Below are 11,860 nucleotides of genomic sequence, written 5' to 3' on the forward strand. Positions count from 1 at the left end.
GGCCGTGGGTGGGTGGGTGGGCACGAGGCTGCTCGGGGGGGGGCTTCCCTGCTCGCCCTGTCCCTCCTGGGGTGTCCCAGCCCCCCAAAAGGGTCCCCCGAGCTGAGCTTTGTCCCCGGGGTGGGGGAACACGGCGGGGGTGGGGGGTGTTTCCCACCCTACCCCAATGAGGGGAGCAGCGCTGAGCCCCCTCTGCACTCACACAGGGTCCCCTCCCCAAAAAAACCCCAAAACCACCCCAGAGTGTGAAGGTTTGGGGTACTGAGCCCCCCTGCACCCACAACGGCTCCCCCTCCCCAAAAAAACCCCAAACCACCCCAGAGTGTGAGGGTTTGGGGTGCTGAGCCCCCCCAGGAGGGGAATTGGGCTGAGTCAGCTGAATGTCCCCATCCTTCCACCCCCGGGGGGGTCTGTGCAGCCCCCCCAAACCCCGGGCTGGTCACTGGGGGTCCCTGAGGGACGTCTGTGCAGCCCCCCCAAACCCCGGGCCGGTCTCCCCGATGTTTTGGGACATCCCTGGGGCCGGACACAGCCCCGGGTCCCTCTTTGGTGGCACCACCGGGTGTGGCCGTGCCAGGGGTGGCGCTGTCTTTGTCCCCCTGCCCAGGGCCGTGTCCCCAACCCCCATGGGGACCCCAGGGGGGGGATCCGCGCTCCGAGCCCGCCCCTCTCAGCCCCTGTTGGAGCAGAGCCACCACCGGGGCCGGCTGGCCCTGGGGACAATGTGAGGTCCCAGCAGGGGACCGAGGGTTTGATTGGTCGCATCCCGCCTGTCCCCTCGGCCAGACCCCCGGAGCAGCCCCCTCCTCCTCCTCCTCCTCCTCCTCCTCCTCCTCCTCCTCCTCTTCCTCCTCCTCTCCGTGCCTCAAAAACCCAGCAGCGCTTCCCCAGCCTCCCCCAGCCCTGCAGCCGAGCAGAGGAGGAGGAGGAGGAGGAGGAAGGACAGGGGGTACGTCCGTGCCGGCTCCGTTTGGCTCCAGACCCCCAGCCTGGGTTAGGGCAGCTCGGGGATGGGAGGGTTTGGGATTTTGGGGGGTGTTGGGGGGCTCAGCGCACTGGGAAAAGGCGGATCTGGGGGAAAACAGCGGGAATTTGGGAGCAGCGTCCTCAGGGAGGAGTGGAACAACTCAGGGCTGGCTGATGGATTTGGGATTTGGGATTTGGGATTTGGGATTTGGGATTTGGGATTTGGGATTTGGGATTTGGGTTGGGAGAGGCTGGAGGGGGACGGGACCCTCCCCCTGCTCTGTGCCATGGGAGGGAATTCTGCGGGAATGGAGGCTTTGGATGTGGAGCTGCCAGGATTTTGGGTGTCCCCGTGCTGTCACACGGGTCCTGCTGCCTCCGGTCCCCCAGAACGTTGGAGAATCTCGGGATTTAGACCTGGATGTGGGAGCAGCAGCTCCTGGGGCTCGTTCTCCTGCCCTGCTGGGCCAGTGACCACCCCGACCCCCTCCCCATTTCCTGACCCCCTCATCACCTCCCCGGGGCTGGGAAAGCCGGGAAGCGGCGGCGGGGCCTCTCCTGCACAGCCGAGCGTGAAATGGGCTGCAAAGGGTCACCAAATGTGTCACCAAATGTCCCCAGGGCTGGCGGCTGCATGTCCCCAACCCCCCGGGACTGGCTCTGCCACATCCCGGCCTAAATCTGACCTGGAACAGAGACTAGGCAGAGCAAAAGGAATAAAATCGGGATTTATTGAAAGGACTAAAATCGGGATTTATTGAAAGGAATAAAATCGATATTTATTGAAAGGATTAAAATCGATATTTATTGGAAGGATCCACCTTGGGCAGTGCAAGAGCCCGGCCAGGGCTGCACCCAGGTTGAAGATGGATCCCGGTCAGGAGTTTTTACATTTTTAAAAGTTTTGGTTCATTTACATATCGGGGTTAATTGTCCAATTACAGCTCCAGGTTATGAAATCTCAGCCCCTGGCTTGCCCCCTTTCCCTCACTGTTATTTATCATTTTTGGGTGCTTTATCATAAAAGCACTTTGGGCACTTTTTTTATGATTTTTGGGTGCTGGGTGTCCTTGATTCTCCATTTGGGAAGGGATTGTTTTGTCCAACTCCCCTGTGAACAGAACTCACTGACACTTTACCAACACCTCACGTGGAGTTTCAGAGTTACACACCGAGCAGCAGAGAGCCTGAAAAACACAAAAGCTGAACCCCAAGGCATCACACCCAGCTCTTGGTGGCCATTCCAGGCCATTGCCGTGGCTCAGGATGTGTCCCCTGGGCTGGCTGGCTGTGACCAGCCTGTGCCTGGGGACACTTTGGGCTGTCCCAGCCAAGGAGAGGAGGAAAGTGGAGAAGCCCAAGGCTGACCCGACCCTCTATGAAAACCTGGATTTGGACAATTACGACCTGACCTTGGATAACTACGGGGACATCCTGGACCTGAGCAACTACGAGGAGCTCTACGACTACGGGGACCTTGTCCCGAAGGTGAGGGGGACACAGGGAGTCAGAGGGGACAGGGGGGACACAGGAGAGCCCCTGGGTGCATCCCAGGACAGGGATTTGGTGCCAGGGATGGATGTGGCACCGCAGGAGGAGCAGCCCTGGCAGCAGCAGCCCTGGCAGCTCTCCCGGAGCTGAGGGAGCCAAAGCTCTGCGAGCTCTTTGTCCCCTGCCAGAGCCTGGATGTGAGGATTCCTTCATCCCTCAGGGATTCCTTCATCCCTCGGGAATTCCTTCATCCTTCGGGGATTCATTAATCTCTTGGGGATTCCTTCATCCCTCAGGGATTCCTTCATCCCTCAGAGATTCCTTCACCCTTCAGAGATTCCTTCATCCCTCAGGGATTCCTTCATCCCTCAGGGATTCCTTCATCCCTCAGAGATTCCTTCATCCCTCAGGGATTCCTTCATCCTTCAGGGATTCCTTCATCCCTTCAAGGAGGGCCTGGGGGGTTCCCTGGAGATCCTGGAAAGTTCTCCAAGAAGGAATTAAAGACGCCAACCCAGTGCCCTGACCGGTGCCACCCACCCCAGAGGTGACAAGTGACAATCCCTCACCCCGACCTGTGCTTGCAGATCGAGGTCGGCACCTTGGCTCCTCGCCCCAGGGACCCCAAAACCCTCCCGGAGCTGGGTGAAACCACGGCTGGAACCCCAAAACTGCAGCCCCCGAGTTCTGCTGTGCCCCCAGCGCCCATCCCCGGCCAGGGTGAGTTGTGTTCGTCCCCACGTCACGGGGGTGGAGATTTTTTTTTTTTTTTTGGAGGGGGTAAAAAAAAAAAAGGGGAATTCTTGTGCTGCCAGCAGCTCTTTGCAGGGTTTTGGGGCTGAGTCTGCTCACACAGTGAAGCAGGAGAGCTGCAGAGAGAGAAATTCCTGGGGAAAAAAAAAAAATGAACTCCAGCAAAGCAGCGACGCTTTAATGAGCAGAGACTTTGCGACGGTGGCAATTAGATTAGAGGCAATTAAAATCCTGGAGCGAGGATAAATATCTTTATTCCTTTTCTGTCACTCCAGACCCGGACAAATTAAGTGGGAGGCGAAAGGAAATCGGTGCTGAGCTGCTTTGAAGCCCCCCTGAAGGGATGGGGAACCTCGGGATGGAGCTGGGGGAGAGGAGGGGAATCAGATGTGGGGGGTGGGCTCGGTTTTACCCCTCCTGCCCCTCCTGCTGGGGTCTTTGGGGCAGCTAGGACAGATTTTTCTTGATTTTTGGGGCAGGTGGGACAGATTTTTCTTGATCCAAAATAATTCTGATTCCTCCAGTGGAAAAATTATGGGGTCCAGGAGAGATTTGGGTGTAAAAAGCAGAATTTGGGAGCTTTAATCTCTCCCCTTCTGCTCCTGCAGGAAGGATTTGACTTTGGGCTCTTGATTTATTAATAGGATTTTTTTGGGTGGGAGTTTCTGGGGCTGGGACAGCTCTGGGTGTCACCAACCCCGTGTCCCCAGAGTGTGGGCAGGGTGGGCACATCCTGCTGCTGTTGTGGAGTATTTTATGGGGTCAGGGGGCTGTGACAGCTCTGGTGCCATAGACTTTGTGTCCCCACAGTGCGGGCATGTCCCTGTGCTGTTCTGGGGTATTTTATGGGGTCAGGGGGCTGTGACACCTCCGTGTGTCACAGATCCACGTCCCCACATCAGGGTTGGCTCCTCCTGCTGTTCTGGGGTATTTTATGGGATCAAGGAGTTGTTACATCCCTGGGTGTCACAGCTCCATAACCCCACAGTAGGGTGGGTAGATCCCACCATTTTGGGATATTTTATGGGATCAAGGAGTTGTTACATCCCTGGGTGTCACAGCTCCATAACCCCACAGTAGGGTGGGTAGATCCCACCATTTTGGGATATTTTATGGGGTCAGAGGGCTGTGACATCTCTGGGTGTCACAAATCCATAACCCAGGGTGGGTAGATCCCACCATTCTGGGATAATTTATGGGATGAGGGAGCTGTTACATCCCTGGGTGTCACAGCTCCATAACCCCACAGCAGGGTGGGTAGACCCCATCATTTTGGGATGTTTTATGGGGTCAGGGGCGCTCTCCATGCCCAGGCTGTCTCTCCACCCCAGCCCTGCCCTGCTGCCTGCTGTGCCTGTGCCTCGGCTCCTCCGTGTACTGCGATGACGCCGAGCTGGAGCGGATCCCGGCGCTGCCCCCGGACACCGCGTTCCTCTACGCCCGCTTCAACCGCATCGGCGCCGTCCGGGCCGGCGACTTCTCCGGCCTCGGTGAGTTTGGGCAACCTGGACGTGTGGGCAGAGGTGCAGGGGCTTTGCAGCACTTAATTAGTGGTTTGTTAATCAATCTGTCTTCTTCTCAGAGCCAGGGTTAAGAGGAACACGGTTGAAACAGATTTTTCTCTTTTTTTGGTTGTTTATTATATCTGATCAGAAAGTACAGAGAGTTCAACAGCGTTTCCAGCTCCTTGCTAGGAGGAGGGAAAATGGCCCCAGAGGCAACTGCTACAAGGTCTTTTAAGGAATAAAACAAGATTTGGATGGGGAATGAGGAGAATAAACTGTTGTAGCTGGGGGTGGTGGTTGAGGAGAAGCAGGTAAAGAAGCAGGAAGGGCCTTTGCTGGTGTTTTATGGAAATCTTTATTTCAGCCGTGCGTGTGCACAGCCCCGGAGCTCAAACAGCAAAAGCCGAGGCTGCTCTGAGAGTTTAGGTTAAGCTCATGGGGGTTTTGGGGCGGGGGAAATAGTATCAGAAACCAATTACTGGGGGGCATGGGGGTGTCACAAGAGTGGGATTGGGGCATGGGACCAACAAGGAAACCCAGCCCGGCTTTGCCTCTCTTTTCCCGCTCCCCTCAGAGAAGCTGAAGCGCATCGACCTGAGCAGCAATTCCATCTCGTGGGTGGATGCGGACGCGTTCCGGCTCCTGCCCAGCCTGCAGGAGCTGCTGCTGCCCGAGAACCGCCTGACGGCGCTGCCCGAGCTGCCCCGCAGCCTCGTCCGGCTGGACGCCAGCAGGAACCGCATCCCCAGCGCCGGGCTGCGCCCCGAGGCTTTCCGAGTGTGTGTGGGACCCCGGGACAGGGGGCAGGGGTGGGGGTCAGGTCTAGGCGGGGTCAGGTCTGGGTGGGTTCATCTCTAGGGGGTTTGTGTCTGGTGGGGTTCATCTGTACGGGTTTCATCTCTAGGGGTTTCATTTTTATGGGTTCATCTTTAGGGGGTTCATCTCTAGGGGGTCGCCTCTGGGAGGTTTATCTCTGTTGGGATTCATCTCTAGGGGATCCATTGATTCATCTCTAGGGGGTTCATTGATTCATCTCTAGGGGGTTCATTGGTTCATCTTTAGGGGGTTCATTGATTCATCTTTAGGGATTTCATCTGTGGGGGGTTTGTCTCTATTGGGGTTCATCTCTAGGGGGTTTATCTCTATTTGGGTTCATCTTTAGGGGGTTCATCTCTGGGGGAGATCACCTCTAGTGGGATTCATCTCTAGGGGCTCACTGGTTCATCTCTAGGGGTTTGTCTCTGGGTTCATCTTTAGGGGGTTCATCTCTATTTGTTTTTTTTTAGGGGGTTCATCTCTAGGGGGTTTAATCCCTAGTGGGATTCATTTCTAGGGGATTCATCTCTAGGGAGGTTCATTGGTTCATCTCTAGAAGTTTCATCCCCATTGGGGTTCATCTCTATTGGGCTTCATCTTTAGGGGTTCATCTCTAGGGGTTCACCTCTGCCCTGTCCCCACAGGACCTGAAGCAGCTGCAGTTCCTCCATCTCTCTGATAACCAGCTGGATTTTATCCCAGTGCCCCTTCCCGAGAGCCTGCGCTCGCTGCACCTCCAGGTGGGGCGGGTTTGTCTGTACCTGAGCCCTCCTCTCCTTCCTCCTCATCCTCTTCATCCTCTTCTTCCCTGTCCTGGCCTTTGTCCTGGTCCTGGTCCTGGTCTTGGTCCTCCTTATCCTGGGCCTAGGCCTGGGCCAGGTCCTCCTCCTTATCCCTTTGGCTCAGATTTGTCCCTTTTCCTGCACCTCCAGGTGGGATGGGGTTTACCTGAGTTTGCCTCCTCCTCCTCCTCCTCCTCCTCCTCCTCCTCCTCCTCCTCCTCCTCCTCCTGCTCCTCCTCCTCCTCCTCCTCCTCCTCCTCCTCCTCCTCCTCCTCATTGTTGTCCTGGTCCTGGTCCTGGTCCTGGTCCTGGTCCTGGTCCTGGTCCTGATCCTGGGCCTTGTCCTGGTCCTGATCCTAGTTCGGGTCCTGATCCTGATCCTCTTCCTCATCCTCGTTGTCCCATTCCTGATCCTTTTCTTATTCCTGGTCGTTGTCCTGGTCCTTTTTCCTCGTCCTGGTCTTGATCCTCTTTCTCTTCTTCCTCCTCCTCCTCCTCCTTCTTGTCCTTGTTGTCCTGATCCTTGTCCTGGTCCTTTTCCTGATCCTGATCCTGATCCTTGTCCTGGTCCTGGTCCTTTTCCTGGTCCTGATCCTGATCCTGATCCTGATCCTGATCCTGATCCTGATCCTGGTCCTTGTCCTTGTCCTTGTCCTGGTCCTGGTCCTGATCCTCTTCCTCATCCTCGTTGTCCTATTCCTGATCCTTAGTCCTGGTCGTTGTCCTGGTCGTTTTTCCTTGTCCTGGTCTTGATCCTTCTCCTCTTCCTCCTCCTCCTCCTCCTTCTTGTCCTTGTTGTCCTGATCCTTGTCCTGCTCCTTTTCCTGTTCCTGTTCCTGGTCCTGGTCCTGATCCTCCTCCTCCTCCGCCTGTCCCCCCACCCCGACTCGAGCTCTCCCCTTTCCCTCCCCTCCCAGAACAACAACATCGGGACGATGCACGAGGACACGTTCTGTGACAGCCAGGAGCAGGGCCAGATCCGCCGGGAGCTCGAGGACATCCGCCTGGACGGGAACCCCATCAGCCTCAGCCTCTTCCCCAACGCCTTCTTCTGCCTGCCCCGCCTGCCCACCGGCCACTTCTCCTGAGCCCCCGGGCTGGGGAAGCACCCAAGTGTTCCCACATCCCACCCCACACCTGCTGCTCCCTGGGAAATGGGGTTAAAGTGCAGGGAAATGTGGTTAAATGTGGTTAAAGTAGAGGAAAAATTGGTTAAATGTGGTTAAAGTGCAGGGAAATGTGGTTAAATGTGGTTAAAGTAGAGGAAAATTTGGTTAAATGTGGTTAAAGTGGAGGAAAATTTAGTTGAATGCGGTTAAAGTGGAGGAAAAATTGGTTAAATGTGGTTAAATATTGCTAAATATGGTTAAAGTGGAGGAAAATGTGGTTAAATATTGTTAAATCTGGTTAAAGTGGAGGAAAATGTGGTTAAATGTGGTTAAAGTAGAGGAAAATTTAGTTGAATGCAGTTAAAGTGGAGGAAAATTTAGTTAAATGTGGTTAAAGTGGAGGAAAATTTGGTTCAATGTGGTTAAATATTGCTAAATATAGTTAAAGGGGAGGAAAATGTGGTTAAATGTGGTTAAAGTGGAGGAAAATTTAGTTGAATGTGGTTAAAATGGAGGAAAATTTAGTTGAATGTGGTTAAAGTGGAGGAAAAATTGGTTCAATGTGGTTAAATATTGCTAAATATGGTTAAAGTGGAGGAAAATTTGGTTAAATATGGTTAAAGTGGAAAAAAATGTGGTTAAATATGGTTAAAGCGGAGGAAAATTTGGTTAAATGTTGTTCAATGTAGTTCAATTTGGTTAAATGTGGTTAAAGTGGATGAAAATTTAATTAAATGTGATTGAATTTGGTTCAATGTAGTTAAAGTGGAGGAAAATTTGGTTCAATGTGGTTAAAGTTGAGGTGTTTCACCCCCAGTGTGAGCTCGGGGCTGGGGCAAACGCAGCAGGGAGGAATTAAATAAAATTAAATCAAATAAAGATTTTTTTTAAAATGCATTCAAAGCCTTGTTGTTGTCAGTGAGAGCCTGGCCCAGCCCCAGCCCAGCAGGAATTTGCTGGAATTTGCAAGGATGGGATTTCCCTGTGTCCCCTTTCTTCCTCCAGAGCCTCAGGAAGATCCCGAGATCCTCTCCAGGGTGTCCTGGTCCGGGGTCTGGAGCTGGATTGTCCCAGGGAGGTGACACTGGAGCCATCTCAGGTGTGACCTGTCCCCAGGGGGGTGTGGCACATCCAGGTGTGACCTCTGGGCACAGCTGGGCTGTCCCCGTGTGCTCCCAAAGAGGAGAAAACGGGAAAACCCCGTGTGGGGAACTGGAATCTTCCATCCCCTGATCCCAGACCCTGGGAATGGGGACTGGGAGCTGGCCTGGCTCGGGGTGGGATCTCCAGCACCCCTGGGGGAGAGGGCATCCATGGATTTGGGATGGTATCCATGGGTTTGGGATGGTATCCATGGGTTTGGGATGGTATCCATGGATTTGGGATGATATCCATGGATTTGGGATGGTATCCATGGGTTTGGGATGCCATCCATGGATTTGGGATGGTATCCATGGATTTGGGATGATATCCATGGATTTGGGATGGTATCCATGGATTTGGGATGGTATCCATGGGTTTGGGATGGCATCCCTGGGTTTGGAATGATATGCATAGATTTGGGACAGTACTCATGGATTTGGGATGGTATCCATGGGTTGGGATGGTATCCATGGATTTGGGATGGTATTCCTGGTTTTGGGATGGTACCCATGGATTTGGGATGGTATCCATGGATTTGGGATGGCATCCATGGATTTGGAACTGCAGAGAAACCTGGAGATCCTGGAGCCCCACATCCCCTCCAGGAGCAGCAGGAGAATCCCCGAGTTCCAATTTCTGGGATCATGCCGAGGCAGCAGGAGCTGCCCAGCGGTGTGGGATATTTTCCATGCCACGCATTCGTCCCTGGTATTTTTATCCACATGGAAGGAACACCGCGAGGGGATGACACATCCCCGGAGAATCCAAACCCCTGAGCCCAATCCCCGGAGCTCAGCCCACATCCCAAAACCTGGGAGGGATCCGAAGGCGGCTGGAGAAAACCTGGGAAGAGGATCCTGCTCCTCATCCCTGGGGATCCAGAGCCCACGGGGCTGGAGAGGAGCGTGGTCACCTCCCCTCTCCCCTTTTGTGTCCAAAATCAAGCTCGGTTTGTCCCAAATTTGTCCCAAATTTGTCCCAAATTCCTTGGGAAATGGGAATTTGGGGTTGTTTTAGCTGAAATTCCAGGATTTGTTGTTGTCGTGTCAGCCTTGAGACAGCTCTGCCTCCGCTGTCCCTGCATCCTCCTCCATCCCCATCCACCCTTCCAACACCTTCCCACCAGCTTTTATCCAGCTGATCCCATGGGATGGAGCCCCCAAACCCAAATCCAGCCCTGGAAAATGTGGGACCCCCCCCCCCATCCCACCTTCGGGGGTGAGGGGACCCCAAAGCCACCCAAAGCAAAACAACGCCCCTAAATCTCCACTCTGCTCCAGCGAATCCCCCCTCAGAGCGACTCGTTTCTGTTGGAAAAGTTGGGATTTGTGCAAACCAGGCTCCAGCGGGATGGAATTGGCCAAATTTTCCCGAGCGGGTCCTTCGCGTTCGTCCCGCTAGAGGGCAAAGGCAGAGTGCGGGGAATGCCTGGAGCTTCCCTTGGCTCCGGGGGACTTTGGGAATGTCCCCGGCATTGGGGACAGCTCCGGAATTATCAGGGAAGGGTTCAGAGGAGTTGCAGGAGGGTGGGAGCAGGGCAGGGATGGCTCCTGGATTGACAGAAATCCCAAATTTTCCCAGAGCAAGGAGCGGCTTTGGAGGGGCAGAGTTGAGGTTCAGGGTCTGCCTTGGGTGGCTTTTGTGTCCCTGTCACCCTCAGGGAGGAGGGACCAGGACGGGGCAGGAGGGACCCTGAGGGGATCCCCGAGCTGGGGCTGGTTTGGGGCTCGGTTATTGATTATTGGGGCTCGGTTAATTGATTATTGGGGCTCGGTTATTGATTATTGGGGCAGTTATTGATCGTGTCCATGCTGGGAAGGGCCACCCCTCTTGGGGACCGTCCCCAGCAAACAGATCCTGCCCTGGAGCAGTCAGGGGGGGCACTGAGCCCTCCTGCATCCCTGTCCTCCCCTCCATCCCTCCTCCCTCTCCCGGGGAGCAATTCCGTGTGGAATTCCTGGCCCTGCCTCCCTCCTCCCCGCTGGCTGAGCCGCTCAAGGTCACCTTCCCTCGGCAGGGCTGGATTGTCACTTATTGATCGCCCGGCTCTGCCAGCGCGGCCGAGCCCCCGCCAGCTCCGCATCCTGCAGCTCCCGGCGGCTCCATATGGGCCCCCTCCCCCTCCTCCTCCTCCTCTTCCTCCTCTCATCCTCCTCCTCCTCCTCCTCCTCCATCCCGCCCTCCCCGCTCCCCTCCCAGCCCCGACACCAAAACACAGATGGGGAATTTTCCAGATTTTCCGAGCCCTGGAGAGCGAGATGTGTGTGACACCCCTGGGGGACAGTGTGTGACACCCCTGGGGGACAGAGTATGACATCCCTGGGGGACAGTGTGTGACATCCCTGGGGGATTTTGTGTGACACCCCTGGGGGACCCTGTGTGACACCCCTGGGGGACAGTGTGTGACATCCCTGGGGGATTTTGTGTGACACCCCTGGGGGACCCTGTGTGACACCCCTGGGGGACAGAGTGTGACACCCCTGGGGGATTTTGTGTGACACCCCTGGGGGACAGAGTGTGACATCCCTGGGGGATTTTGTGTGACACCCCTGGGGGACAGAGTGTGACATCCCTGGGGGATTTTGTGTGACACCCCTGGGGGACCCTGTGTGACACCCCTGGGGGACAGAGTATGACATCCCTGGGGGACCCTGTGTGACATCCCTGGGGACCCTGTGTGACATCCCTGGGGGACCCTGTGTGACATCTCTGGGGACCCTGTGTGTGTCCAGGAATTCCCATCTCCAAGTCCCGCATTCCCAATTCCCTCCCCTGCTCCTCACCCAAATTTCTTCTCCCTTTTCCCCCCACCAGGACCCCCCTGTGTCCTTTGGCCACCGCGTGGGGACAGAGCCGTCCCCTGGTGTCCGTTTGTCCCAGGGCTGGCTCAGGGATGTGAACAGGGAGGGAGGATGGAATTTTCATCCTCATGGGCCCTGGAAAATTTGGGAAGATCCCCCAGAATGACCAAAACCTCATTTCCCTGCCTCAATCCCAATGGGATCTTTTGGGGTGGTTGCTGGAATCATTAATTCCCTCTGGGAATTAACAGATTATTCTGATTGTTAATGGTGCTGCTCCAATTCCGGAGTTTTCCTTTTTTTTTTTTTTTTTTTTTTTTTTCCCCAGGATATCCCAGCTCTGGGATTGATTAGGTGGGACTGGGGATGAAAGAGCCACCCATGAATTATCCCTGAGGTGCGGACAGCTCTGGGGTCCCTCCAGGGAAATTCAACAATGGGAATGGGAACGGGATGGGGGGGAACAGCCTGAGCTTCCCTTCTCCCCATTTCCC

General features: G+C 55.2%; 1 protein-coding gene across 1 annotated transcript; it reads left to right on the forward strand.

The window, feature by feature from the left end:
- The first annotated feature begins 1,059 nt into the window (after window positions 1–1,059).
- On the forward strand, window positions 1,060–8,319 carry OPTC (opticin). Its single transcript, XM_088180259.1, has 6 exons — window positions 1,060–2,454; window positions 3,045–3,177; window positions 4,542–4,700; window positions 5,290–5,492; window positions 6,176–6,271; window positions 7,231–8,319. Exons 1-6 carry the CDS (start codon window positions 2,233–2,235, stop codon window positions 7,399–7,401), a joined length of 984 nt encoding a protein of 327 aa, XP_088036385.1. The 5' UTR covers window positions 1,060–2,232; the 3' UTR covers window positions 7,402–8,319.
- The last annotated feature ends 3,541 nt before the right edge of the window (window positions 8,320–11,860 follow it).

Source organism: Sturnus vulgaris, chromosome 29 (genome assembly GCF_052056855.1).
Source record: "Sturnus vulgaris isolate bStuVul1 chromosome 29, bStuVul1.hap1, whole genome shotgun sequence".
Taxonomy (NCBI): Eukaryota; Metazoa; Chordata; class Aves; order Passeriformes; family Sturnidae; genus Sturnus; species Sturnus vulgaris.